Source organism: Podarcis gaigeae (assembly GCF_964106915.1).
Source record: "Podarcis gaigeae genome assembly, chromosome: 17".
Taxonomy (NCBI): domain Eukaryota; kingdom Metazoa; phylum Chordata; class Lepidosauria; order Squamata; family Lacertidae; genus Podarcis; species Podarcis gaigeae.
The window spans coordinates 3,389,418-3,417,123 of record NC_139694.1 but is presented as its reverse complement, the minus strand read 5'-3'; the positions used below and the strand labels follow the sequence as shown (position 1 = coordinate 3,417,123).

The 27,706-nt window shown below is 47.3% G+C and overlaps 1 protein-coding gene across 2 annotated transcripts; it reads left to right on the top strand.

Moving 5' to 3' along the window:
• The first annotated feature begins 2 nt into the window (after positions 1-2).
• Positions 3-25,571, top strand: ENO2 (enolase 2). 2 transcript variants are annotated; one of them, XM_083719381.1, is made up of 12 exons: positions 4-192; positions 8,284-8,385; positions 11,721-11,816; positions 12,035-12,093; positions 15,419-15,488; positions 16,335-16,468; positions 18,173-18,395; positions 20,711-20,908; positions 21,787-21,988; positions 22,103-22,211; positions 22,899-22,957; positions 24,603-25,571. In XM_083719381.1, the coding sequence occupies exons 2-12, from the start codon at positions 8,301-8,303 to the stop codon at positions 24,670-24,672; spliced, it is 1,305 nt and encodes a 434-aa protein (XP_083575507.1). In that variant the 5' UTR covers positions 4-192; positions 8,284-8,300; the 3' UTR covers positions 24,673-25,571. The 2 variants fall into 2 exon arrangements, with proteins under 2 accessions (XP_083575508.1, XP_083575507.1); XM_083719382.1 differs by lacking the exon at positions 12,035-12,093 and having other exon boundaries at positions 3-192.
• Positions 25,572-27,706: the final 2,135 nt, after the last annotated feature.

Sequence of the window (27,706 nt, the reverse complement as noted above, 5' to 3'; positions counted from 1 at the left end):
CTGGGTCACATGCTCCCGCCCAGGCCCTATCAGGGGCGGCTCCATCCCACTGTTGCTGCTTTTGCTGCTCTTCCTGCCGCTGGCTCAGAGGACAGAGCTGCTCCCCTTCGCATCCTGTATCTTTCCTCTCGCCATCCATCTCTGCTTAGTGCGCTGCTGCTTGGCCAACCTTCCTGCTTCTGCCTTAGGAAGGTAAGTGGCTTCCCCGTCTCCTCCCTCAAGGCGAAACCCCTGACCCTCCGCATCTCAAAATACTATCTCAGACCCTCCAAGTGTCCCTATTTTCCAGGGACAGTTCCGGATTTACAGAAGCTGTCCTGCTTTCTGATTTGACCCCAGTGGCGTAGCGTGGGTTGTCAGCACCCGGGGCAAGGCAAGTAATTTGCGCCCCCTAACCCTTGCGCCCCCCAACCCTAACCCCCAGATGTTACGCCCGGTGCGGCAGCCCCCCCTGCACCCCCCACGCTACGCCACTATTTGACCCTCCCTTTCCTTTCCATCAGAGAAATGTTGGAGGGGTTTCTCTATCCCACCACCATCCCAAGGATTGATTCTGCTTCTTCCAATCCTCCAGCCTCTGCTCATGGGCTTTTGAGATTCTTCTTGCCCCGACTCCTGCCGGTGCCCCCCCCCCTGGGTTCTTGTGCTGGAGGCATCAGAGGAGGAGGGTGCTGCTATTAAGCCTGCCTTTGCTGGGATGGCAAGGGAGTCTGGCAAGCACAGGACTTTGCTACCCCAGGGATGAAGCTGTGCTTCCCCCCCCCCCCCAGTCACCATCACCCAATAATTCTATAGTTGCGTAGCAAGGTTGCAGCCATGCCAACCAGCGCTGCCCAAAGAGCCAAAAGCCATCATAAGGTGGATTGCTGGGCTCCAGTTAATACGGAAGGGGAAGCGATGGGAACCAGGGAAGCAAAGCCCTCACTGCACCATCTCACAGCAGCTTGTATATTCTTGGTACCAATGACTGCCTCTGGGTTCCCAGTTCTGCCTCTCCCGCCCCAACCCTTATCCCTGCTTATCTGGCCCTGACCTCCTTAGAGGACAGTGCTCTTGTCTCTCTGCTCCCCCCTCCCCACTTTTAGCTTGGAAAATAGTTATGGAAGGAGGGGGGGCAGGAAAGAGAGAGAGAGACGGAAGGATGGTTAGGAATGAAAGTGGAGGGGGGGACAGCCTGCAAAAGTCCTTCCTATTCTGAACCCAAGGACCCTTGGAAAAGGACTGGGGGGGGGGGGACGGGACGGATCAGGCACACAGCCAATGGCTTTGTCTAATCTCTGTCCGAACCGGAATGAATCAAAAGGCAAAGCCAGCGAAAGCACGGATGAGCCGCCGGGAATTTATTTGGGCTGGATTGCTGACAGTTTGGGCTCTGCTGCAGAAATATTGATGCCCAGGGAGTCCTCAGTACATCTGTGCACACAAACACATACCCGAGGTGGGGGGGGGGAGTTCCTCTTGACACTGGGGCAAGGACGTTTCCATGGTCCTGGGTCTTTGCACCCCACTGAGAGCGCCTGTGGCATCTGAACAGACTGGGCAAGCCGTTTTGGAGAGCAGAGCAGCTGTTGGAGCAGCTGACGGCGGGAAATACCGACCCAGAAGGTGCTGCAGAATATGGTGGGAGGGGAATAGAGATCTGCGTAGGTGCCAGAGAATCCCTGCCTTGTTGGCTGAAATTCGCAGGCACCAGAGGCTTTTCCTGGTGTGGTTATCTGCAATTTTTGCAGGTTTTGGCAGTGCAGAGGAGACTAAACCCTTAGCAGTGCTGTGCCTTGCACCTTTTCCCTTCTTCTCTTTCCGGCGCTGTATCAGGCTCCATCTCTCCTCTCCCCCCCCCCCACCTACTGTGGTGTTTGCGGCCTTCTCCATTTTGCCCCCCCCCCTGTTCATAGCCTGCCCTTTGCGTCACACACAATGCAGGTGGAGAGGTGTCCATAAATCTCTTCCTGGCACAGTATCAGGTCAACGTGCATTGCCATTCTTCTAAAGATTCTTCTTTCCAGGTTGTAGCTGTTGCTGGCAAAAGAGCTTAGCAACAACGAATAAGGCTGCAAGCGAGTAAGGAAACAAGTCAACTGATCCCAGGAAGGAGTCCTTGCTTGGTGGGGGGTGGGGGGGTTAAGGGTGTCAGGATTCCTCTGCACCTCCTCCATGTTCCCAAGGTGTTTGTGCAATAAGCCATGCAGAGTGGCACCTCTGCGAGTTAACAAGTAGACACAACTCAAATATTTAAAAATATGCCGAAACCAGTGGGCAAACCACTTGCTCTCCTGAGGACTTCGTCTCTTCCCTTGGGGCCAATAGCCTAGAGAAGATGACAGATGCAATAATGGTATGAAGACACCTGTCAGTGGTACTGCTGATGCTAAGCAAGTGTGGAAGGGGGTCTGCTTCAGAATTACACAGCACTCGATGAGATCCTTCGAGAAAGAGCCCAAGCGGGTATGTTAAGCAAGCACAATAATTCTGGGCACCTCCCTGAGTTTGCCTGTGCCGTTGCTCAAGCACCAATCCTGTACCTAAGCACACCAATCGCAACAGATGACATGGAGTGGGTAAGAACCTCAGTACATGGGAGGACTTACCTGGGAGTAAGTCACATTGAAATGAATTGGCCTTCTCTGTATAGTGTTGCACTGTACACGTGGCAAATATTTGCTGCCGGAGTTCCCTGGCAGGGAGAGTGAGGTGTAAAAGTGGTAAGTAAACAATTACACATATACCTCCTGCAGGAAAATGCCTTCACATGACCCAATCTTACTTTGTTTTAATTTGTGCTTGCAGGATGTGCATCATCATTTATTTTTAATAAACGGGGCCAAAAGCCTAGCTAAGTGTGTATAAAATTGCAGCCTTAAGTGGCTAACCCATTGGGGAATTATACTGTATAGTGGAGAAGTCCACGCATTGGATGTAGCTTAATAACTGTATCCAATGTCCCATCCTCCTATTAAAATTACACAAGCCTGGATGGGACAGAGTGTGTCTTTTGTCATCAGTGATGTTATGCATCCTACTTATTCCATGAATGCAGAAAGAGGCAGGATGTGGGAATGGTCACAGAATTCAGCTTCCTCCACTTTTAAGAAAGCAACTTTCTAGACCTTATGAAGGGCTGTTTGAAAGTATAGCGGGAAAAGCTTTGGTGAATTTCAGGAGCCAAGATTGTTGCGAAATAAGATGTCTGTTTGTCAGGGTCCAAGGCTTCAGTGCCTTATCTCCTCGCCCTTTCTAGTGATTAGCAAAACCAGAACAATATGTACCAAATAACAAACATTGCAGAATAGTGTATTTTTGCCAAATAAGAAATTCTGCAGTTTGCTCCATCTGCAGAATTTATGCAAGTCACAGAATCCAGTTTTTTCTTTGCACTGAATTTGGATTACCTGGCTTCATAATTATTTTAGCACAGAATACATACATGCTCTCCAGTCATGCCCATGACAGAGGCACAAGCACTTCAGATGAATTCTTAATGGCGATGGAGGTGCTGGTCTTTCACCAGCAACCTCCATTGCCGTCTGAGTGCCGGATTCCTCACAACAGAGGCACAATCTGGGATGACATCTGTATCACACCTTTGCAACCAAAGAGGATTGCATTTTAAATAAAAGGACACATTCTACTCATGTAAAAACACTCTGATTCCCAGACCATCCAAGGGCCGGATTTAGAAGGCGATTGGGCCGGATCCGGCTCCCGGGCCTTGGTTTGCCTACCCATGTAATAAGGGATTGTGCTGTGGGCATTCATTATTTTTATTGTGAGCCGCTTTGGAAACCAAACTTTGCTGCAAATCAGGGTATAAAGGTAATGAATGGGTGTGGACTACATCAATCATTGCTGAAGAACGTGCTGTCTTGAAAGCACAACTGCAAGCTGGTCTTTTTCTGATGCCTCGTATCACCCCTAATAGTGCAGAGCAAAGGAAAATTCACCAGCTCTGCTTTGCTTCTGCTATGATCTTGTTGCTTTCAGGCCCAAGACCTGCTTCTTGAATTTCATTTACCTTCCATCTCAGGCGGATGGAACCTGCGGTCTTCTTCCCAAGCTTTCCGGAATAGCACAGATCCATTGGGTATCAGTGATTTCATAGGCTCAAGGTCAGATTGCTCAGCGTGCCTCTCTGAGCATGGGAGGCACTGAATCCTATGCTGGAGAGAATACACTTCAGACACAAATGCAGAAATCAGCACAAAGGCAAATGTGAACAGGCAACAATCAGGAGAGGATGTGTGGGAACTTCTCTAGTCTCGCCTAAGCGCTTTTGGCTCTCCTCAAAAGTCATCTGGTGTTTTTATATGACGACTCACCTCAAAAACATCTGGAGCCTGCCAGGTTGGCGAAGCCTGACATATGTTACCTCAGTAATCTGACAATAACCCAAAAGGGAAGGTCAGGATTATTTCCCCCCATGTTACAGCCAGAGGGGGAATAAGTGTCTTGAGCATCAGTTTGTACCTGAGGTGAGATCTGAGCTGCAGATTTCCACCCTCGCAGCCCAAAACACTTTGGAACTATTTTGTATGCATGCTTTACATTGAAAGCACATTCAAAGCACACACAGCCCTCAAAGAATTCTGGGCCCTGTAGTTTGTTCTGGGTAGTTGGGAACTGGAGCTCTGTGAGAGGTAAACTACAGGGCCCAGAATTCTTTGAGAGAAAGAATGTGCTTTAAAGGTACTTTAAAGGTATAAATGTTTGCAGAACCTATGTCAGCTCTGGCAATGATATATCACTGTGGGGGAATGTACCATAATTCCACTGTAAGCTTCTGGTCAGAGGAAACTGGACAGCAGAGATGAGGAAGGAGAATGTCGAGTTTGTCCACGTGGTCTGCGTTTGTGGGAGCATGTTGCCTCCACAAAAGGCACTCGGATCTAGAGCAGAGCTCTGGCCTCTGGCTTAAACTGCTGTGGGGCTGAACCCTGCAGCACAGGCCAGGGCTTGCGCACCCTCCCAACATTTCTCAGATGAAAATAGGGACATCCTATTCTACATCAAGGGCTGCGGGTGGCGCTGTGGGTTAAACCACAGAGCCTAGAACTTGCCGATCAGAAGGTCAGAGGTTTGAATCCCCGTAACGGGGTGAGTTCCCGTTGCTCTGTCCCTGCTCCTGCCAACCTAGCAGTTCGAAAGCACATCAAAGTGCAAGTAGATAAATAGGTACCACTCTGGCAGGAAGGTAAACGGCATTTCCGTGCGCTGCTCTGGTTCGCCAGAAGTTTCTTAGTCATGCTGGCAACATGACCTCTGGTAGCTGTCTGTGGACAAACGCCAGCTTCCTCGGCCAATAAAGCGAGATGAGTGCCGCAACCCCAGAGTCGGTCACGACTGGACCTAATGGTCAGGGGTCCCTTTACCTTTACCTTTATTCTACATCAGGAAGCTTCTCCCACATTCAATATTTCCACACACATAGACATCATGTACACATCTACATCTGTCACCTTAAGCCAATTCCAACCTCTCCATTGAACCTACATCACAGGATTGTTGTAAAAAACAACAACAACTGAGCGAGGAAAGGGATCATGTACAACACCTTTGACGGATACCGGTAAATGGAATGAAATAAAATGTTAGTGGTATGCTGCCTTGAGTCCTTGTCAGGGAATAATGATAATGATGAGAGAAAGTGTGAGAATGATCAGGAACATACCAAAGAGTAAATCCTATTGAACTCAATGAGACTTACTTCTGAGTAGAAACGCTTAGGATTGCAGTGTAAGGCTGCACCATCTTTAACCAGTTGCCTGGGAGTCGGGTCCATTGAATACAGTGGGACTTACCTCTGAGCAGAAAGTGTAAGGCTCCATTTACAATTAAGGAATAAACACTCCATGAATTTGGAGTGCTGCTGAAGCACTGCGATTAAAGAATTTGAGGCAGATTAGTAACCTTTTCCTTCAAAATTATAGGAAGGGCTTCGTATGTCAGTGTCACCATTTCCTTCATTTTGTGCAGGGATTCTATTTTCAGTATAAACAGAACACTGTTTTTGCACCCACCTACCCACCATGGCTTAGCCATGCTGGCCACATGACCCGGAAGCTGTACGCCGGCTCCCTCGGCCAGTAAAGCGAGATAAGCGCCACAACCCCAGAGTCGTCCACGACTGGACCTAATGGTCAGGGGTACCTTTACTTTTACCCACCACTTCTAATTGCTCTCTGAGCTGGGGAGGGGAGGGGAAAGGAAAACCAGGACAGTCCTGGATCAAATCAGAAACCAAGATGGCTTTTGTAATTGCGGGACTGTCCCTGTAAAATCAGGATACTGAGAGTATGGGGCAAGTTGTGTGTCTCTTGTGTTGTCCCTTTTCGTTCACAAGCCCATTTGGACTCCTTGACCTTCCCTTGGCAAATGCACAGTGAGTTCCTCCCCCCCCCCAAGGATTTTCTTTGAGAAAAGCACCCTCCTTTTCTGTCGGAGAGAAAGCAGCTGTGCTGCAGAATCTGTACCAAACCTTTAAGCAGGAATCTCATGTGCTGTGCTCTGTCAGAGGGAGCTAGCCCTTCATTTGTACCCTGGGACTTGGCCTCAGCATCTCCTTTTAGTGCCCAAAACTCAGCCCTGGAACATACAAACTCAAGGTTTTAAAGGAAGTGCAGAATGCATTTCCTCCCAGTACCAAACCAATATAGAGAGAATCCACAAACATCGTGAATTAGAGGCAGGTCTTCCAGATCAGAGGGTGCTGGTTTATCTTTTTCTAGAAGAGGCGGTAGAGACAGTGACTGTAATCTACTTGACTCGGCTGACTCATTTTGCATGTCGGCTGCAAGACCAACATGTCTCACCAAAGACACCCTGCAGAATTGTACCACCCACCTCCACAATCCTTTCGTTCAGGACAGAGCTACGTGAAGCAGAATTGTATGCAAATATCTGCATTCAGGATGGCTCTGTTCACATGAAATGCTTAACCAGCCCTTGGCAGATTAACCAGCCTTTGGCAGATTAAGCTACAGGGAACCAGGTAGAGGGACTTCTTAGCAGTAGTGCCCTCCCCGTGGAACGCCCTTCCATCAGATGTCAAGGAGATGAGTAACCCTAAACTATATGGTAAAAAGGTAAAGGACCCCTGGACGGTTAAGTCCAGTCAAAAGCAACTATGGGGTTGCGACGCTCATCTCGCTTTCAGGCCAAGGGAGCCGGCGTTCGTCCACAGACAGCTTTCTGAGTCAAGTGGCCAACATGACTCAACAACTTCTGGTGCAACAGGACTCTGTGACAGAAGTCAGAGTGCACGGAAATGCCGTTTACCTTCCTGCCGCAGTGGTACCTATTTACCTACTTGCACTGGAATGCTTTTGAACTGCTAGGTTGGCAGGAGCCACGACAGAGCAATGGGAGCTCACCCCATTGTGCAGATTTGAATCACCGACCTTCTGGTTGGCAAGCCCAAGAGGCTCAGTGGTTTGGACCATAGCGCTATCTGCGTCCCAAAACTATATAACCTTTAGAAGACATCTGAAGGCAATCCTGTATAGGGAAGCTTTTTAATGTTTAATGTTTTATTTTATTTTTATATATGTTGGAAGCCACCCAAAGTGACAGGGGCAATCCAGTCTGATGGGCTGGGTACAAATAATTATAAGTTTAAAGTGACCTTTGTTAAGAAACCAGAAGCCTTTCTTTTAGGAATAATTGAATCTGAAATACCTAAAGATCAGAAAAAGCTATTTATGTACGCAACCACAGCACCTCAAATGGAGTTTCCCCAAAAGTGGAAAGAAGAATTAGCCCCAAACAAAAGAGGACTGGCCACAAAAGTTACTGGAGTATGCAGAAATGGCGAAACATATTGGAAGATTAAGAAATCAAGAAGAGAGGATTTTTAAACAAGAGTGGGGATCATTTATTGAATATTTAAAGAACTGCTGTAAGGACTGACTTAAACAAACCCAGATGGTGAAGTTAAACTTTTGAGTAAAGGAGATTAATTATCATTAGGCTTTAATGCTGGAGAGGCAGAAAAAAGAAGAGATAACTTAGGTAACTGCAGAAAGGGCGGGGGGAAAGGAAGTTGATAACAATACTAAATGTATAAAGAATATTTGATATGTATTGTAAAATTTGAAAATAAATTTATCATCATTATTAAACATGCTGTTCTTTCTCCAAACCCTCTTGAAGCTTATCATGCCGTTCATTCCATACTGAGGCCAAGGGGCCATTTAATGCAACTGGAGGTGGTGTAAGAGATCATGGAACAGTAAGGGCATTGGAACCAAAATCCAGGTCCCATTTTCCTCTCTGTTTGTTCTCCTCCAGGAAAGACCAGCTCCACCATGTCTATTGAGAAGGTTCACGCTCGGGAGATCCTGGACTCTCGTGGGAATCCAACTGTGGAGGTGGATTTGTACACAGCTAAAGGTACGTGTTGGTGGAGGGGCAGCAAAGTGCAGGAGGCAGCTGGGATCTCAGCCGCAGTCCAGGGCATCGTGCTGCTAACGGATTAGCTCAGTCCCACGGCAGCGAGCCGGAAAGGACAGGAGGCGCCAAGCAGAGATGGCCTGAGGCTGGAGCTGTTCCTCTCCCTCTCTCCCTCTCCCAGACAAAGTCACCACACAGCAAAAGCATCTAATTTTAGCCACGCTCTGTGATGCATGCCCACTTTTGGAGCAGGAGATGGTTGGGAAAGGCAGAGAAATGAGACATATTCAGACTTCCACTGCGCTGGCTTTATTTTAAGCAAAAAGCAGTGCCTGGGTTTCATTCCCCAGTCTCACACGGCCTCAGGGTTGAGGTGCTGAGAATTTAGCCCATGAAGAACAGCTACCAGCCCTGTATCCATTGCTGAAGCGCTTGCCGTGTCAGGTGTCTGAGAGACAACCAAATAAAAATGCTTTAATTGGCATAAATGTGTACTTAACTGGGACGTGGGTGGCGCTGTGGGTTAAACCCCAGAGCCTAGGACTTGCCGATCAGAAGGTTGGCAGTTCAAATCCCCATGACGGGGTGAGCTCCTGTTGCTCGGTCCCTGCTCCTGCCAACCTAGCAGTTCGAAAGCATGTCAAGTGTGAGTAGATAAATAGGTACCACTCCGGCGGGAGGGTAAACGGCGTTTCCGTGCGCTGCTCTGGTTCGCCAGAAGTGGCTCAGTCATGCTGGCCACATGACACGGAAGCTGTACGCCGGCTCCCTCAGCCAATAAAGCAAGATGAACGCCGCAACCCCAGAGTCGGTCATGACTGGACCTAATGGTCAGGGGTCCCTTTACCTTTACCTATGTACTTACCTGCAAACACTGAGGCACACCAGCTGCCCGCTCAGATTCTCAGGAGCAAAATCTGTGCCTGGGAAGGCAGACTCAAGGGGGCAGGCAATTTCCTCATTGGTCTGAGAACAGCTTTTGCTATTCACTCCACCACCCTTATCCATCAGGCTTGACCCCGGGGGGGGGGTGAGGTAGAAGCCAAGCTGTTCCCCTGCCCGTGTATGAGGTCTAGCAGAAATTGCTGCCCTGAAGCTGCTATTTGCATTTCAGGGAAGCGTCCGTTGGTGCCAGCGTAGGCTTCCAGTGTAATGCAAAAAGCAGCTTCGGAGTGAAATAGTTCAATGTTGCCACCCCACCCGCACAGCCCCTTTGCCTTCCCCAAGTTTTCAATTTACATAACAAAAACTAACACGCTCTTGGTGTTCATATAATTAATGCTGGGTCTAGTTTCCTGCAAGGGGGATAGCCTTGCTGCAGTGAAATAGCTGTTTGTAGCTAACTATGAAAATACTGAAATGGTGGGTACCATACCCAACATTTCTCTGATGAAAATAGGGAAGTCCTATTCCATTATTATTATTGTTGTTATTATTACCCCACCCATTTGATTGGGTTTCCCCAGCCACTTTGGATGGCTTCCAACATATATAAAAGCATAATAAAACATTAAATATTAAAAAGCTTCCCTAGACAGGGCTGCCTTCAGATGTCTTCTAAAAGTTGTATAGTTACTTATCTCGTTGGCTTGGGGGTCCCATAACTCCATACCCTCCACTGAAAATAGGGACATCCTAAAGGAAAGCAGGACATTCTGGTATCAAATTCTGGGATGGATTCTGTAAATCTGGAACTGTCCCAGGAAAATAGGGACACTTGGAGGGCTTGTGTTTTATGGTACCTAGTCATGCCTTAGATGCTTTAGACTCAGGCATGGCCAAATTGGCCCTCCAGCTATTTTGGGACTACAACTCCCATCATCCCTAGCTAACAGGGTCAGGGATGATGGGAATTGTAGTCCCAAAACAGCTGGAGGGCCAGTTTGGCCAGGTCTGCCTTCGACACTATTGAAATCACTAGACACAATAGCGATGTGTGTGCTCTCAGGGAGGAGAATTGCATTTCTCCGGATACAAACCTCTTATTTTAATTTAGAATATAGCTCAGTTGGTACAGCACAAGACTTTTAATCTCAAGGTTTTTGGGTTGAGCCCCACACTGGGTAAAATATTCCTGCATTGCAGCGGGCCCTCAAGGTCCCTTCCAATTCTATGATTCCGTGGGTATTATATCCTGCTTTATAGCATCAAGAGGCTCTCTAAAGCTGTGTTATGCACCATTCCTTTAAAGCACATTCAAAGCACATGCTTTCCCTCTAATAATTATGGGTTTGCTATGACTTGCTGGGAACTGTAACTGTGAGGGATAAACTACAGTGGCCAGAACCCTTTGCAGAAAAGGATGTGCTGTGAAAGTGCTTCAGAAGTCTTGCATGTACACAGATTCTGATAGGATGCTGCATCATCCCGCTCTGATCTTCGACTTACCTGCACATAAGGTGGTTAGAGACCATTGCTTGGAGCAGCCTCACAGCTGGCAACAGATCTCATCACACATACATAGCCGACAAGGATTTCAACAGTTATGCAGAGAAGTTTAGGCCAGGCTAAAGCCAGAAACCTTTGAGTTAGTTAGTGGGCCTAAATTAGGGTTGCCGTATTTCAGAAAGTGAAAATTGGGACACGAAAGTTGTTGAGCAAAATCTCCAAAAAAAGAGAGAGGTTTTTGAACACTTCCAGCATGGGTTGCCATAATCCCAGGTTTCCCCAGACATTTTTAGCAGTTTCCAAAAATTCCTCCCAGATGCTGTTTTCGATGGAAGAATTCTGGATATGTCCAGGAAATCCCATATGTCCCGCATCCCTACCTATATGTGCATTGTGAAGGATAATCTTAGCTCAGGGTTTTAAGTAAAAAATTGAAAACAGGTATTTTAAAGTGATTTAACCTAACGGAGTTAATTTAATTGAATTAGTCTTTGTATTCATTGGTCATAAACAGTCGAAAGTGGAAGTAAGTGGAGCGTTTGGTTAGAAAACACCAGCTGTATTTTTTTTTTTTTTAAAGAAAAGAGCTGGTGACTTCTGTTATGTACTGAAGTTCTCACCCTGGGCCAGCAGGGGGATACTGTAGATAGTTATGCAAATAAGGGATCGAAAGTGACATTCAGTGATTGGATAGTTTTAGAAAATTGTTACAGTTACGTTGTACCGGAGCTCTATATAAGCAGGCTGACTGAACCCTTCAGTTCTGTTCTGGCCTGTGAATAAACAAGAGCTGTTTGAAGAATCGCTGTGTCGTCTGATATGTTCACCCACAACAACTTCCTTAAAATGACAAGGCAGCTGTTTCATCAGAGAAGAGTTGTGGGCTTAAGTGATATTGATGGCTCCTCCCCTTAATGTTTTCTACCTTGGTTTTTGTTCCTCCCTAGGGATGTTCCGGGCAGCTGTTCCCAGTGGCGCTTCCACCGGCATCTACGAAGCTCTAGAGCTGCGTGACAACGATAAGTCCAGATTCCTTGGGAAAGGTAGGGGTATTCCAGGCTTCTGCCCATAGAATGACAAACAAAAATTTCAGAGTCCTCTCTCTCTCTGTGTGTGTGTTTTCTGCTTTTGGGCTGGCCGAAAGGTGTCAGCCAGTGAAATTCCACGGTGAAGAGTGTGTGGCCTTGTGTGCCTTCCTTTCTCTGCCTCTTATTTCCTTCTGCCTCTGTCTGACACTCTCTGTGTCTTTTTCCTTCTCTAGGGGTCCTGCAGGCGGTGGATCACATCAACAGCACCATTGCCCCTGCTCTCGTGAGCTGTGTAAGGATTCCCCTTTGCTTTTCTCTTTGGCTCAACTTGCGGGTCTTTCATTCTCTCTTTCTCTCTCTCTCTTTCTCTCTCTCTCTCTCAATCTCTATCTTTCCCTTCATTTCAGCTTGCTTTGTTTTCTGGATGCTCAACATACTATCTCTCTGTGTGCATGCGTGTGTGTGTGTGTGTGTGTTTGTTCACTGTCAAAGGATGGAGGAATATCTTTTCCTCCAGAGGCCTTTGTAGAGAGCAGTGACAGGACCAATCCTGTGTACGGACAACAGCTTTTGAAACCTGAAGGAAGCATGAGATGGAATCTATACACATATAAAAACCGTTATGAAAATGCTTTATTTTTTAAAAAAAGCATTTTTAAAAATACGTTGAATTTTCCATAAGGCTCACCATTGTCCTCTAGTGTCACATTGTATATTGCACTTAAAACACTCTTAAAACGTTTTATTTGCAGCTGTATAACTGAGTCCTGATAGAGCATTGATGCAATAACCAGAAAAGGCCAAACTTGTGTCTCCAGCTGTTTTTGGACTACGGTTCTCATCATCCCTAGCTAGCAAGACCAGTGGTCAAGGATGATGGGAATTGTAGTTCCAAAACAGCTGGAGACCTGCCATAAGTTTGGGTAATGCTGATCAAGAACATTGTAGATATTTCTAGAGAGGGCTTTTAATCTGCAGTCGCCGTGCCTCCTTCATGCATTTTACGGGAAGCCCAGACAATGTTTCAACCCTCTTGCCTTTTGCCATCCCTTTCACCATCTCCCCCCCACTGTGAAAAATCCATTAAGGAAGAGAAAAGCTGAATAGCAGTACAATGTCTTTGGAGATGTGTATAGGAAAATGCAGGACTGCGGTGCAATGGGAGGACTTGTGCCTTCCTGAGGCTCATGGGAAATTGAGCCCAATAAAATCTGAGGAGGGTGGGGAGACCCAGGTTCCTCGCCTCTGCCCTGTTACTTGCTGTGTATTTCCAGTTTCATGCCCGGCACTGCAAGTCCATTCCCCTGATTAACTGGCTCTCCGCTTTAATTAATTGCTTGCTTCCTGGAATTAGGTTCCCTCAAACCACACACTTCAATTTACTATTTAATTAGTAGATTACATCGAAAACAGCAGTGCAGGTTCTGGCTGTACAATTGCCATCCTCCAGCCTTCTACTGCTTACATCTGAGCAAATTTGTGTAGATTCCAGCTGCAACCCTGCAGCACTACAACCCTCCGTTGCTGACATTTTCCCCTCCCCCCCCCCCACAGTGGTACTATAGAATAGAACTACAAACAAGTAGGGAAAATCAAGTTTTCTAGGCACGTTGCAAATATGACTAGTACAGTAGTGCCTCGCAAGACGAAATTAATTCGTTCGGCAAGTTTTTTCGTCTTGCGAGTTTTTCGTCTTGCGAAGCACGGTTTCCCATAGGAATGCATTGAAAATCAATCAATGCGTTCCTATGGAAACCGCCTTCAGACCAGGTCCGGGGACAGTCTGTCCCCCGACCCCTTCTGAAGGCTGGGGGTGGGGGGGGACAAGGGCTTTTCTTCCCACCCCCAGCATTTTAAAAAAAACCCCGGGACAGCGGAGGACTTCTCCGCTGTCCGGGGCGATCTTAAAATGCTGGTGGGCGGCAGAGAAGCCTTCGCTGCCGCCTGCCAGCATTTTAAGATCGCCCCGGACAGCGGACTTCAAAAGCCGTCCGGGAAAGCGGAGAAACGCGTGTTTCTCCGCTCTCCCGGGAAGGCAGGCAGGCAGGGGGGAGCAAAGACTTTCGCCCCCCGCCGGCCTTCAGAAGAGGTCCAGGACCTCTTCTGAAGGCCGGCGGGGGGCGAAAGTCTTTGCTCCCCCCCCCGCCTTCAAAAGCCGTCCGGGTTAGCGGGAAGCGCTTCCCTGCTATCCCGGACCGCTTTTAAAATGCTGGCAGTGGGGAGCAAAGCCTTTCGGCCCCCGCCGGCCTTCCTGGACCTCTTCTGAAGGCCGGAGGGGGGGGGGAAAGGCTTTGCTCCCCACCGCCAGCATTTAAAAGAGGTCCCCAGAGATTTCCCTATGGGCTTTCTTCTTGCGAAGCAAGCCCATAGGGAAATTCGTTTTGCGAAGTGCCTCAAAAAACGGAAAACCCTTTCGTCTTGCGGGTTTTTCGTCTTGCGAGGCATTCGTCTTGCGGGGCACCACTGTATACCCTCCAACATTTCTCCAGTGAAAGTAGGGACTTCCTATTCCATAACAGTAGTAGTGGTAGTAGTGGTAGTGGTAGTAGTAACATGTAATAATTGTTGTTGTTGTTCTTATCATTATCATTTATACACCACACATCTTACTGGGTTTCCCCAGCCACTCTGGGCAGCTTCCAACATATATAAAAGCATAATAAAACATTAAACATTAAAAAAGCTTCCCTAGATAGGGCTGCCTTCAGATGTCTTCTAAAAGTTGTATCTTATCTCCTTGGCTTGGGGGGGGTCACATAACACCATACCCTCCATTGAAAATAGGAACATCTGAGGGAAAGTGGGGAATAATTATAATTATTACAGCCCATTTGACTACGCTGCCCCAGCCACTGAGGCTTCCAAAATATATGAGAACATAATAATGCATTTTAAAACTTCCCTGCACAGGTGTCTTCTAAAGGTTCTCCTTGGTTCGGGGGTCACATAACTCCATACCCTCCGACAGTTCTCTGAAGTAAATAGGGACGTCCTAAAGAAAAGCAGATGTTCCTATTTGCATCAGAGAAATGTCGGAGGGTATGTGGGACTTACAGCCCAGTTGGTAACCACGTTTACTCAGAAGTCAGATTAGCTGCAATCATCTTGCCCTGTGCTTTAAGACCCCTTTTCAATTTTCCTTAATGTGCAATTTCATGAATTATTTTTAAAAACCCAACCAACAACACAAGCATAAATATAAGTGGCTGCCAAAATGGTGTTGAGACGCCCTCACTTCTAAATGACAGGAGAAGAGTTCACCAGTGAGAAATGGACAGAACTGAAGGGTAGATGGTCAGCTGCAATTCTGTCTATAGCTTGCAGCTGAAGAGCAATGATTTATAGCGCTATGATGATGATGATGATGATGATGATGATGATGATGATGATGATAATTCTGGGTGCTCTAGTTTCCGCCTCACAGAGCAGGTGATTCCCAGCAGTCTTAACAAACTACAATTCCCAGTATGCTTTGGGAGGAGGTCATGTGCTTTAAATGTGTGTCGGATGTGCTTTAAATGTATTGTGTGGACCTGCCCAAAGTGTCCTCTGTCTGGAAGTCCCCAAGGCAGCCTTTTATCCAGACTTCCAATCTGAGAGATGTTTTCTTTCTGCAGGGCCTTTCAGTCGTGGAGCAAGAGAAGATCGACAGCCTCATGCTGGAGATGGACGGGACAGAGAATAAATGTAATGCCTCTCTATTCATAACAAAAAGTCTTGTGGGAGGGGGCCAGAGGGACAAGTTGAGAAAGCAGCCAGGAGCTTTACAGCAAGATTAAAAGGCACTAGCTGAGGTATGGAAGGGTTAAAAAAAAGTCGTGTGCCACCCCCACTCTCTGCAAGTTTCCATGGGGTTCCAGGCACTCACCTGTGTTCCTTTAGAAAACTGAGACACGGCAGAGACTGACATAGTTTTAAGAAATGTGGTTTATTCACCTGTTTACAATGTTAGTCTGCATGGAGGAGGTCCAGATCTTACAACATGGTCATTTAGAGAGAGAGTTCTCCCCCTCAGCTGTGCAGCCAATGGAGTCCAAGGCATCATTCCCAGCCAGCCTTCAGCCAGCCTGCCCAAGATGGATCCCAGCCTTTCTTCTTCCTTCTTCTTCCCAGCCCCCCTTGCTCAAAAACTCTCTTTTCCTGTCACTGCAAACACACACCCATCACCTCTGCACCATCTGTCTCCCCAAGCCAAAGGATTCCTCTCGGATGGCCCATCCAACCTCTTTTGTCATGTTAACAGATTTTCCAATTGTATAAGCCAGCCCAGGGATTCCTTGTCTGCCACAATTCTGCAGCTTGTACTTTCATCCATATCTAAATTAATCAAAATCCTACTATTTTATAGAGTTTAGCCGCCAACACCCCATAATCTATAACACAAGGAATCCAGGGCTAGACTAGTAGCGGGTGCTGTGGGGCTGGAAAGTTGATTGTATGATCTTTGGGGCCAGTGAACCTATATTACTTTGTTGAATTGTCCTGAGCAAAGGGCCATTGATGGTGGTCACCTAATTTTGACGATGTTCACAGCCAAGTTTGGAGCCAATGCCATCCTGGGTGTCTCCCTGGCTGTGTGCAAAGCGGCGGCTGCGGAGAAGGACATTCCCCTGTACCGACACATCGCTGACCTGGCTGGAAATTCCGATCTCATTCTGCCAGTACCGGTAAGCATTTAATCACTCCCGATTTCACAAGGAGAACCCAAAGGGAAGTCCGAGGCTGCAGAGTAACCATATATGCAAGGAAATGGAAATCCCTTACTAGGAGAAGAGAGGTCACACCAACCTCAGTTCTCTGCATAACCTTTATCGCCACGCTGCAAGTGTAACCTTGCTTCAGCCCTGCGTTGTTGTAGATATTATTTTTGTGCAGTTTGAAGTGACTGGGAGCATAAGAACTAACCCCTTTTGGAAATGAATAATTGTCCAGGCCCATAAAAATAAAAATTTAAACTTTTACTGGCAGAACTCTTCAGAACAAAACATAAGCATCAAAAATACAACCAAAATATCCATACAGTGTCTTGTATGGGCTCAGCATCTTGCAAAATATGAAATAATCCAAACAGACCTATAAGCAAAGGTCTCTTGCTCTCTTTTCACAGCCTGCATTCCGGCCTCCATTGGCTGTGTACTCTCCCTTCAGGAGAGCTTCATTTACATCCTCACTCCATGGCATTTGGGAGACAAAGTCTAAAGGCAACTCCCTTTCAAAAAGGGAGATTTGCAACCCAGTACCTCTCACATGATCTAAGGTTACAACATTCACATGCTAGCTAACAGAGAACAACAGTCAGTTAGATAATCATTAACCCATTAAGTGGCTCAGAGTATGTAATAAAAAAACAAGAAATTTTTCATTTTCTCTATCTACTTCTGGAAATTGGGTAGAAGCTAGCAGAAGTTTAGTACTCATTTCCATTTCAGTAGTTTCCAGGAGGGGAAATCAATCTGCAGCACCACTAACTTGGAAACTGTGCAAACTTTGCTTGTGCTGCTGCCACTTACAGGATGAAACTGGAAGTTTATCCCAGCATACAGTTCTTTTCCATCTTTTGAAATAGCACGACATAATGTAATATCCCTCAAAGAGCCACAGTCCCATAACACAACAGGTAGCGAAGTATAAAAGGAATGTTGGAAATCAGGTTGGAAGCACCAGCAGAATAGCCAGTAAAGCTCATGCAATAAACCTCACATTGGAATGCAGCCTTGCGATTGGTTCCATGTAAAATCTTTGGGTTGCTAACAAGACCTTCTCAGGTCCATCACGGAACCTCGGCTTCCAGGGCATTTTGTGGGAAGCCATGACACTTAAGGCCCACACGAACTGTTGGGATCTTCGTTCGACCGAGCTGATAAAGCTCATCTTCCAGCCGAGTCGCCCCTGACATGATTGACGACCTGAGCCTCTGATAAGGCTCCAGGCACATCCCATTCAGCAGAGAATCCAAAACAGCGCATGGAAGTGATGAGATTTATGGCTACATGCTATGCTTTATTTTTTGGTATCTGAAGAAGTGTGCATGCACACGAAAGCTCATACCAAGAACTAACTTAGTTGGTCTTTAAGGTGCTACTGGAAGGAATTTTTTTATTTCTAAGCTACACAGGCAGAAATATACACCCTCTCCCTGTGAGAGCAGAGAGCAACTGAAACAAAGGAACAGAGAAACCAGTACGTCACATCCGTCTCCCTTCTCCCATGAGACTTCCAATAGCCTGGACTGTCTCTGGAATGTAAACAGAGCCTTGTGACTCTAAGCAGCTGCTCAGTGGCAAACAGAAACTAACACGAACCATGTCAATTGACCGTGTAGGTGTCCTCTAAGTGAGTTTCATGTCTTTCTTCTTCCCAAACTCTCCCAGGCCTTCAACGTGATCAACGGGGGCTCCCATGCTGGGAACAAGCTGGCCATGCAGGAGTTCATGATCTTGCCTGTTGGAGCCGAGAGCTTCCGGGACGCCATGCGCATCGGTGCCGAGGTCTATCACAATCTCAAGGGTGTGATCAAGGACAAGTATGGCAAAGATGCCACCAATGTGGGCGACGAAGGAGGCTTTGCCCCTAACATCCTGGAGAACAGTGAAGGTGAGAACAAGAACAGAGTGTGGAATTACTTGCATGCCTGGGCTCTGCACTCCCTGCACCTGAGTAGTAATGAACGACACAACACAGCTTGAATGGGATTATTATTATTATTATTATTATTATTATTATTATTAATTGAATTTATATGCCGCCCTATACCCGAGGGGGTCTCAGAGCAGTTCGCAGAATGAAATCAAGATATAAAATCACAAAATACCTAATAGAAATAAAAACAGCAACCCAATACCCCCCTCCACAAAAAAACTCATATTTAAAAGGGCATAAGATATAAGCCAAAGACCTGGTTAAAAAGGAACGTTTTTGCCTGGTGCCTAAAGGTGCATAATGAAGGCGCCCAGCAAACTTCCCTGGGGAGAGCATTCCACAGACAGGGAGCCACTGCAGAGAAGGCCCCGTTCTTGTGTTGCCACCCTCCAGACCTCTCAAGGAGGAGGCACATGAAGGAGGGCCTCTGAAGATGATCTCAGGGTCCAGGTAGGTTCCTATGGAAAGAGGCTGTCCTTGAGGATTAAATCAGGCCACAATTTTATTGACAACAGAGGTTTGGCATAGGCACTGCATGGCCTCCAACATTTCTCCAATGAAAAAAGGGACGCCCGAAATTATTATTAATAATAATAATAATAATAATAATAATAATAATAATAATAATAAATTATACCCCCACCCATCTGGCAGCATTGCCCCAACCACACTGGGCCCTTCCAGGCTGCTCTCGACATTGGCCTGAGGTGCAGGGGGGGCACATTTATTTGACTTGCTCCAGAACCAAGAGTGACCCCAAACCAGCAAGTGAGACAGTTTGCTGTAGTTTTTAGCACCTCCGCAGGTGGTGAATGTGGCTGTTGTCAAACCGGCATTGGGTTGCCCCAGTGATTTAACTGCAACAACTGCAACAACTTCATGGCCAGCACCTATTTTTCTTGGGGGGGGGGGGTCGGGGGGAAGCACTGTCTCTCCCAAAGCCAAGGCCTAGACCAGGGGATGTTCACTTCTCTGTGAGGGATTGCTGAGATGCTAAAAGGGTTCTAAGCTGCCTTATCAGAAAAGGAGTTTTTCCACAACAGGCATAGCAAAAGAAGGGATTCCTCGCTCTCTTGCTAATGGCTCCATAATTGGCCACTTCTCTTCCCCATCACAGGGCCACACCACCACTTTCCTTGTCCCTTGTCTGTGCATTCAGTACTATGTGGTCTAGTGGTCTCTTGATTGTGTGTTGTCATACGCTGGAAATCTGCAGAGTCTTTGCCGGTCCTATCCACATGGCACTTGGCTGCTATGTTTGCCATGCCATAGTGACGTCCAGATTGTTGTTGTTTAGTCGTTTAGTCGTGTCCGACTCTTCATGACCCCATGTACCAGAGCACGCCAGGCACTCCTGTCTTCCACTGCCTCCCACAGTTTAGTCAAACTCATGCTGGTAGCTTCGAGAACACTGTCCCACCATCTCGTCCTCTGTCGTCCCCTTCTCCTTGTGCCCTCCATCTTTCCCAACATCAGGGTCTTTCCCAGGGAGTCTTCTCTTCTCATGAGGTGGCCAAAGTATTGGAGCCTTGGCTTCAGGATCTGTCCTTCCAGTGAGCACTCAGGGCTGATTTCCTGAAGAATTGATAGGTTTGATCTTCTTGCAGTACATGGGACTGTCAAGAGTCTCCTCCAGCACCATAATTCACATTAAATGATAGCAATACAGTATACGGAGGACTGCTCCTGAAGACAGTTCAGCTGGTACAGAATGTGGTTCCTGAACTATTCAGGGTGAGCTGAGCTGCTATGAATGTATTGCCAGAAGTGCAACAACAGAAATCATTCAGTGTGCAGCATAACACATAAATTTATGTTTAATGTAATGTGTTGTTTGGTCCTAAGGCTTCACTGTGCATATTTGCTTCAACCTGCTTCTAACATCTGATTTTATTGGTATTTTTATGCATATGTTAGGTAAACCACTTAACACAAACCACTTCAATCCTGTTAAATACTTACAGATTAGCTGTTTATTCACACACACTTTTGTGATTATCCTACAGCTTCTAGGGCAAATATCCTATCGCTTTCCACATTGCCAAAAGTCCAAAAAGGAAAGTGTGATGGAAAACTGCACAAGAAAGTGGGGGATAACAACCACTAGCTGGCATTGTTGTCTAACCTCTGTGCAAATGTACATTAGGGTACATGCTTAATAAACAGGCCACTGCACAAACTGGCCTGGGAGCTGAAGAACCTTAAAAGATAGTTTTCAAACATGGCAGATGCTTGCAAAATCCGAGTTTCTCTCCTTTCCTACCTCTCAGCTCTGGAACTCCTCAAGGAAGCCATTGAGAAAGCTGGCTACACCGACAAGATTGTGATCGGCATGGATGTGGCCGCATCAGAATTCTACAGAGACGGAAAATATGACTTGGACTTCAAATCCCCCGATGACCCCAGCCGCTATATCTCTGCTGATGAGCTGGGTGACCTGTACCAAAGCTTTGTAAGGGATTACCCAGGTGAGTCCACCTTGCCTAAAGCCTCAGTACCAGGGCACCAGATTGTGGAAGTTTTTCCTCTTTGCCAATTAGGAACAGGAGCAATGGGTTGCTGCAATACAGTGGTACCTTGGTTCTCAAACACCTTGGTACTCAAACAACTTGGGACCCAAACACTGCAAACCCGGAAGTAAGTGTTCCGGTTTGGAAACATTTTTCAGAAGCCGAATGTGCTCCGTTTTTAGTGTTACGCTTCCAATTTGAGTGCCACACTTCCGTTTTGAGTGACACACTTCTGTTTTGAGTGTTATGTTGAGGTCTGTCTGTTTTTGCTACAGTGGTACCTCGGGTTAAGTACTTAATTCATTCCAGAGGTCTGTTCTTAACCTGAAACTGTTCTTAACCTGAAGCACCACTTTAGCTAATGGGGCCGCTGGAGCACAATTTCTGTTCTCATCCTGAAGCAAAGTTCTTAACCTGAAGCACTATTTCTAGGTTAGTGGAATCTGTAACCTGAAGCGTATGTAACCTGAAGTGTATGTAACCCGAGGTACCACTGTATTTATCTTGCATTTTTGTTTTTGCGGCTCTTTTTTGTGTGTGTGTGTGACTGTGTGGAACCCAGTTCATGTACTGACTGATTGCATGACTGCAAGTACATCGTTTATTGCTTTCATTTTATGGATCAATGCTCTTGTTAGATAGTAAAATTCATATTAAATTTCTCTTTTAGGGGTTGTTTTTAAAAGTCTGGAACGGATTAATCCATTTTGCATTACTTTCTATGGGAAAGCGCATCTTGGTTTTGGAACACTTTGGTTTTGGAACGGACTTCCGGAACTGATTAAGTTTGAGAACCAAGGTACCAATGTACTCTCATTTCCCCCTTCTCTCTGCAGTGGTGTCGATCGAGGATCCTTTTGATCAGGATGACTGGGAGGCCTGGTCCAAGTTCACAGCAAACGTTGGGATTCAGATTGTGGGAGACGACCTGACCGTGACCAACCCCAAACGCATCGAGCGAGCTGTGGAAGACAAGGCCTGCAATTGCCTCCTGCTGAAAGTCAACCAGATTGGATCAGTCACCGAGGCCATCCAAGCGTGAGTCCAGCCAAACCGCTCTGTTCCACAAGTGCCCAGTTGCGTTCCCTTCCAAGAATGTTAGACCAGTTGGGACTGAGGCAAATCCACTGAGTTCCTTGTCTCCCTCCACAGCTGTAAACTGGCCCAGGAAAATGGCTGGGGAGTGATGGTGAGTCACCGATCAGGGGAGACTGAAGACACCTTCATTGCGGACCTGGTGGTGGGACTCTGTACTGGCCAGGTAAGTTCTGGGTGGGGAGAAAATGTGGCTTGGGTGTTCTCTGGAGAAGAAACAGGTGAAGGCTGGATCAACCATGTCAGTGTAGAGACACAACCTCTTTCTACAGCCAGAGATAATTCAAGCGTCCCATCATAGAATAGTGGGGTAGGAGAGTTGAAAATACAGTGGCACCTTGGTTCTCGAACAGCTTAGTTGTCAAACAAATCAGCTCCCAAACGCTGCAAACCCGGAAGTAAGTGTTCCGGTTTGCGAACTTTTTTTGGAAGCCAAACATCCAATGCGGCTTCTGCTTGACTGCAGGAAGCTCCTGCAGCCAATCAGAAGCTGTGCCTTGGTTTTCAAACATTTCGGAAGTTAAACGGACTCCTAGAATGGATTAAGTTTGAGAACCAAGGTTCCACTGTAATCCCAAGATATTTCATATCTGGCAACCAATGTACCCCTTTGGTTTCAGGTAGTACATGGGTAGACGAGTCTAAAAAGACTTGGACACAAATTTTCACAGTTCTCTAGCGGCTGTTGGGGCTCATTTACCAGAAGTAGTGAGTTGCCGAACTGCACAGGCAAAAGCCAATTTAAAATATCCGCTATTCACTCATGCCTTTGCTAATGATGCGCCTGTTCCCATTTGTAATGCTGGTGCGGACCCTCCATAAAATATTGTTGCCTTGACGTTGACTTTTGCAGATAAAGACGGGAGCGCCATGCAGGTCTGAGCGACTGGCAAAATACAATCAGTTAATGAGGTAAGAAACAAGAGGAGGAATGCTGGCATATTATCAGTTTGCCTTCCAGCAGGAGTCGGCATCTGTGCAATGGGCGAATGCATGCAGGCAGCTTTTGGGAGCTAATCACCATTGCAGAGCTTAGGGGAGACTTGAGTGTAGGTGTACCATCACGCACACAATGATGGAACAGCATGTAAGTCTAAGATCTCTTTCAGCTTCTATCATGCAATGCCACAAGAAATTGAAAGACGCAGTGTCAGTTTATACCAGGCATAGGCAAACTCGGCCCTCCAGATGTTTTGGGACTACAACTCCCATCATCCCAGTGGTCAGGGATGATGGGAATTGTAGTCCCAAAACATGTGGAGGGCTGAGTTTGTCTACGCCTGGTTTATACAGTTGTACCTTGGATGCTGAATGCCTTGCGAGTCGAACATTTTGGCTCCTGAATGCCGCAAACCTGGAAGTGAGTGTTCAGGTTTGCAAATGTTCTTTGGAACCCAAACGTCCAACATGGCTTCCAATGCTTCTAATTGGCTGTGGGAGCTTCCTGCAGACAATCGGAAGCCGCACCTTGGTTTCTGAATGTTTTGGAAGTCTAATGGAGTTCCAGGGCCGTCTTAAGCATATCCGGCGCCAATATCTCTCTGGCGTCCCGTCCCCCCCGTTTCCCAGAGTTGTTGACCTTTTTTAACGTCCAACGCGTGCTCGGCACTGCATGTAAGTAAGAGGTGCCTGGATCGCAGCCCAGACGGCCTCCCGCGCCCTCTCGCGAAGCCTCCCTCGAAGCACCCAGCACCCTTAACTACTCCTGTCCAGGGAAGTCCACGTGACAGGAAGGCGAGCAAGCAGATGTGGTGGCTCGCCGGCTGTCCCATCCTCGCTCGGTGCTGGTATTGCACAGGATACTTCGCTGCTCCACTTGCAGACTCCGCAGGGAGGCGCACAGGCAGCAACGCAGCCATAGAGGGGCAGGAGAGACACACCTGCCCTCCCCCTTGCCTGCCCCCAATTGCACCCGCCAGGCAGCCCCAGCAGGAGGGGACGCAAAGGGGCTTCCCTGAGCTGGACGCAGCGCACTCTGATGAGTGGCTGAGAGGAGAGGAGGGGGCTGCACCAGAATGGGGAAGGGAGCGTGGCCTGACTCTCCTTCCCGGACACTCAGCCTGTGGCGCCCTCCAAAATCTGGTGCCCTGGCGCCCTGCGCCACTAACATCTATGGATAAGATGCTCCTGCTGGGGCCTTCCCCACCTGTAGCTTGTACAGCGGGGGGCCTTTAACATATCATATTTTTTGCTCTATAAGACGCACCAGACCACAAGACGCACCTAGTTTTTGGCGGAGGAAAACAAGAAAAAAACTATTCTGAATCTCAGAAGCCAGAACAGCAAGAGGGATCGCTGCGCAGTGAAAGCAGCAATCCCTCTTGCTGTTCTGGCTTCTGGGATAGCTGCGCAGCCTGCATTCGCTCCATAAGACACACACACATTTCCCCTTACTTTTTAGGAGGGAAAAAGTGAGTCTTATAGAGCAAAAAATACGATAATTGACTTCTGGGCTTTAATTCCAGCAGAACCTAGCCGTCTCTGGTTTACATCCGCTCTATGAAGCTGGGCCTGTGGTGTGAATATAACGGCCTGCTTTTCTTTCTGCCTTCCACAGGATTGAGGAAGAGCTTGGCGACGAAGCCCACTTTGCCGGGCACAACTTCCGTAACCCGAGCGTCCTATAAGCCCTGCCCTGGGCACACTCTGGCCTGCCTGCTGACCTCCCAGTGCACAGACTCTGAGTGCCCCTTTAGACCACACACCCCATTCCCCGGCTCCTCTGTCTCCTCTCCCCATTCCAGCTACCTCCTCTGGCCTCTCACTGGAGCCCCCCCCCCCCCAAGACGTGTGGAGAATGAAGCTTCCCTCTGCCCGTCCCAGGGTGCTGCTCCAAGCCAGCTTTGCGTGTGTTGCGCAGTGTCTTCTCTCTGGGCCTGCTTGAATCATCATTGCACCCCGGTGTCAAGTGCTGTGAGCATGTTTGCCAGGATGTGTGGTGAGGGCGTGCGTGGCTGAAGTTAGCCCTGTGTTCCCCCTCCTTTGTTGCCGCTGGGAGTCTGTGTTTTACTCTTGGATTATGATGGTGTTTAAAACCTTCGTAGCGCTTACTGTCAACAGCAATTTCTGTATGTTCTAGCCTTCAAATTTTGTTTTCTCTTTCTGTTTCGGGCGGGGTATGTGTGTGTGTGTGTTTGTCTGCGTGGTGCCATACCTACACCTGCGACTGATCTGAAAGTTCTTTTGGTTTGTGTTTCCGGGCGACACCAAGGCAACCTGTGCTGCTGCAATACACTGGGTCCTTATGCCAAGCTTTGTGGGGTGTTGTGGGTCAGTGCATTGTGGGCGTGTTGTTGTGATCAGCATCCTGCTCAGACCGCTCTCTCTCTCTCTCTTTCTGGTTGTTCGGTCACACGGCGCTCCTTTCCTCATCACCTCTTCCCCACCTTGCTCTCCTATCACTTCTGCTTCAACCTCCAGAAGTTTCACCCTCAACTGAGCAAGCGGAGAACCCCCCCACCCCCAGACACACGAGAAAATCAACCAACAGACCAACCCTCAAAATTAAATTCTGTTTCACACCTGAGCATCGTGCCTCAATGTCTTTTTGCTTTCTCTTCTGGAAGATGGAAAGTGGACGAGCTCTGTGCAAGGGGAGGGAGCTCGGATTTGCAGGTGTGCTGAGGCTCAGACTTAAGTAGCAGAATCGGGAATCTGAAAGATAGCGCCTGACCATTCAGAGGCTGGATTGTTGGATCAGAGAGGAGGCTTCCCTGGGTGGGGCAGCTGCTATGCCCGACTTCCAGTTAGGGCGGTTGCTTTTGCTTACTGGAACAAGGTAAGGCAAGGCGATAAGGAAGTTGGCATGGTGCAAAGGCACCAGCAGACTCTATCTGCCATTCCTCACAGGGTATTTGCACCGCGCTGACCTCCCTGGCGTCTCAACCCTCTTTCTCCTTTCAAGCCACCTGCCAGGAAGCTAGGGGACCAGCATCACCACACCTGGTGAGCCACTTCTGGCCCGAGTTGGGCATAGTACAGACCACAGCACACCTCACTAGCCAAGGGTAGATGGAGCCAGATTTTATTATTATTATTTGAAGGAGGGGGAGCAGGCAGAACAAGCAGAAGTTCTCATCGTGCCAAGGAGAAAATATTCTGCCCCCTTGACTCTGGCCTTTTACTCTCAGATGTTATTCCTCCCCCTGGAGATCCTGAAAAGGGGGCTAGTGCCAGAAGTTGCAGCTCAAACCCTGAGACCTGAAGTGGATCTACACACAGGAAAAAAACCACTATAAATAAGTTAGAAATTAAATCATCATAACAAAAGGGGGGGAACCACTATGAAAAACGTTTAGAAATTTATTTTGCTCTCCGGCGCCATCTGGTGTTGCATGTTTATAACACATTCAAAACACTGTTTCTTGACTAATGTAGCCGAGTCCCTGGTAAGGAGAAAGAAGATAGACACTAAGAAGAAAGGGTCCATTTCTGCTGGGCTGTGTGGCCCCTGACTTTCCCATCCCATAATTCTACCACCCACAACCCTGCCTATTTTATACAGCTGCAGTCAATTGCATGGTGTTTGAGGAGTTTCTAAGAAAATCTTTCTCATTTTTTGAATTTGCTTTTTTTTATTAAAAAAACCAACTAATTCTGTTCCTCCCATCCCAACATTAACAGTGATGGATATTTCAGAAATAGGGACAGCAACCGAGACAAGGTGACAAAGTACTGAATCTAATAAGTCATTCATTAACTGGAGGGGATAGATTTATTTTCAGCCAATTCCAACCACAGCCAATGCATTATCCACTAACTTATCATGGATCTGTTGCAGGGAACATACTGTGATATGTTTTATTTATTGGTGATAAATGCCACAAAATACCTTTTTTATATAAAAAAGCGCCTGTGATATTATAATATATTTCAAACCTCTCACACAAATATACTTCCCCTGATTATTACAAATCTTGCCGTTTAGACACCTCCTCCTTCCCCATCTCGATATATAGAATGTATTCGTCCCAAACTAGCAACAAAAATGTATGCGCAGATCCCCTGCGACATCAGGAATTGTGTGCATACAAGGTGCCTGGGTGCATAAATGGTGTCTCCAGTACGCTAGGGCTGTATCCATTGGTCATCCTAGTTTGATTTGGAGCCACATGCACAGCATTGAGCAAGCGGCGAGTGCTCAGCTTTTACATCACCAGTTGCCTGTGGGAGAGGAACTGCATCTGGCCACCTCTGGCCTCCGAACACTGATCTTCAGGCAGGTAGAGCCCTACAGTTGGGCTGCAGCAGACAGGATATTCTGTCATATTGACCAGACGAGGGAAGAAAGTCACACTTTTATGTATTTATGCCTGCTCCGACCAATTCAGCTGTCTTATACTTTTTTGCCAATCATAAAGGGGCCAACATTTCCGCATTGCGTCCGAAAAGAGAACACAGAGGCATGGGTTGCTTACACGGCGAGGTATCGGACTCAATGCCCTGGCATTGAAAGTGGGTTTTGTGGCTATGTTCCTAGTTAAACCTGTGTCAAATTAAGCTCTGTTTTTATGAAGAGAAGAGCGGTTTATTCCCAATACAGAAATAAATGACTTTCGACCATGAGAGAGCAGACCCTCCAGGTGTCCCTATTTCCCAGGGACAGTCCCGGATTCACAGGTTTCTGATTTGATCCTGGAATATCCCTCTTTTCCTTAGGAC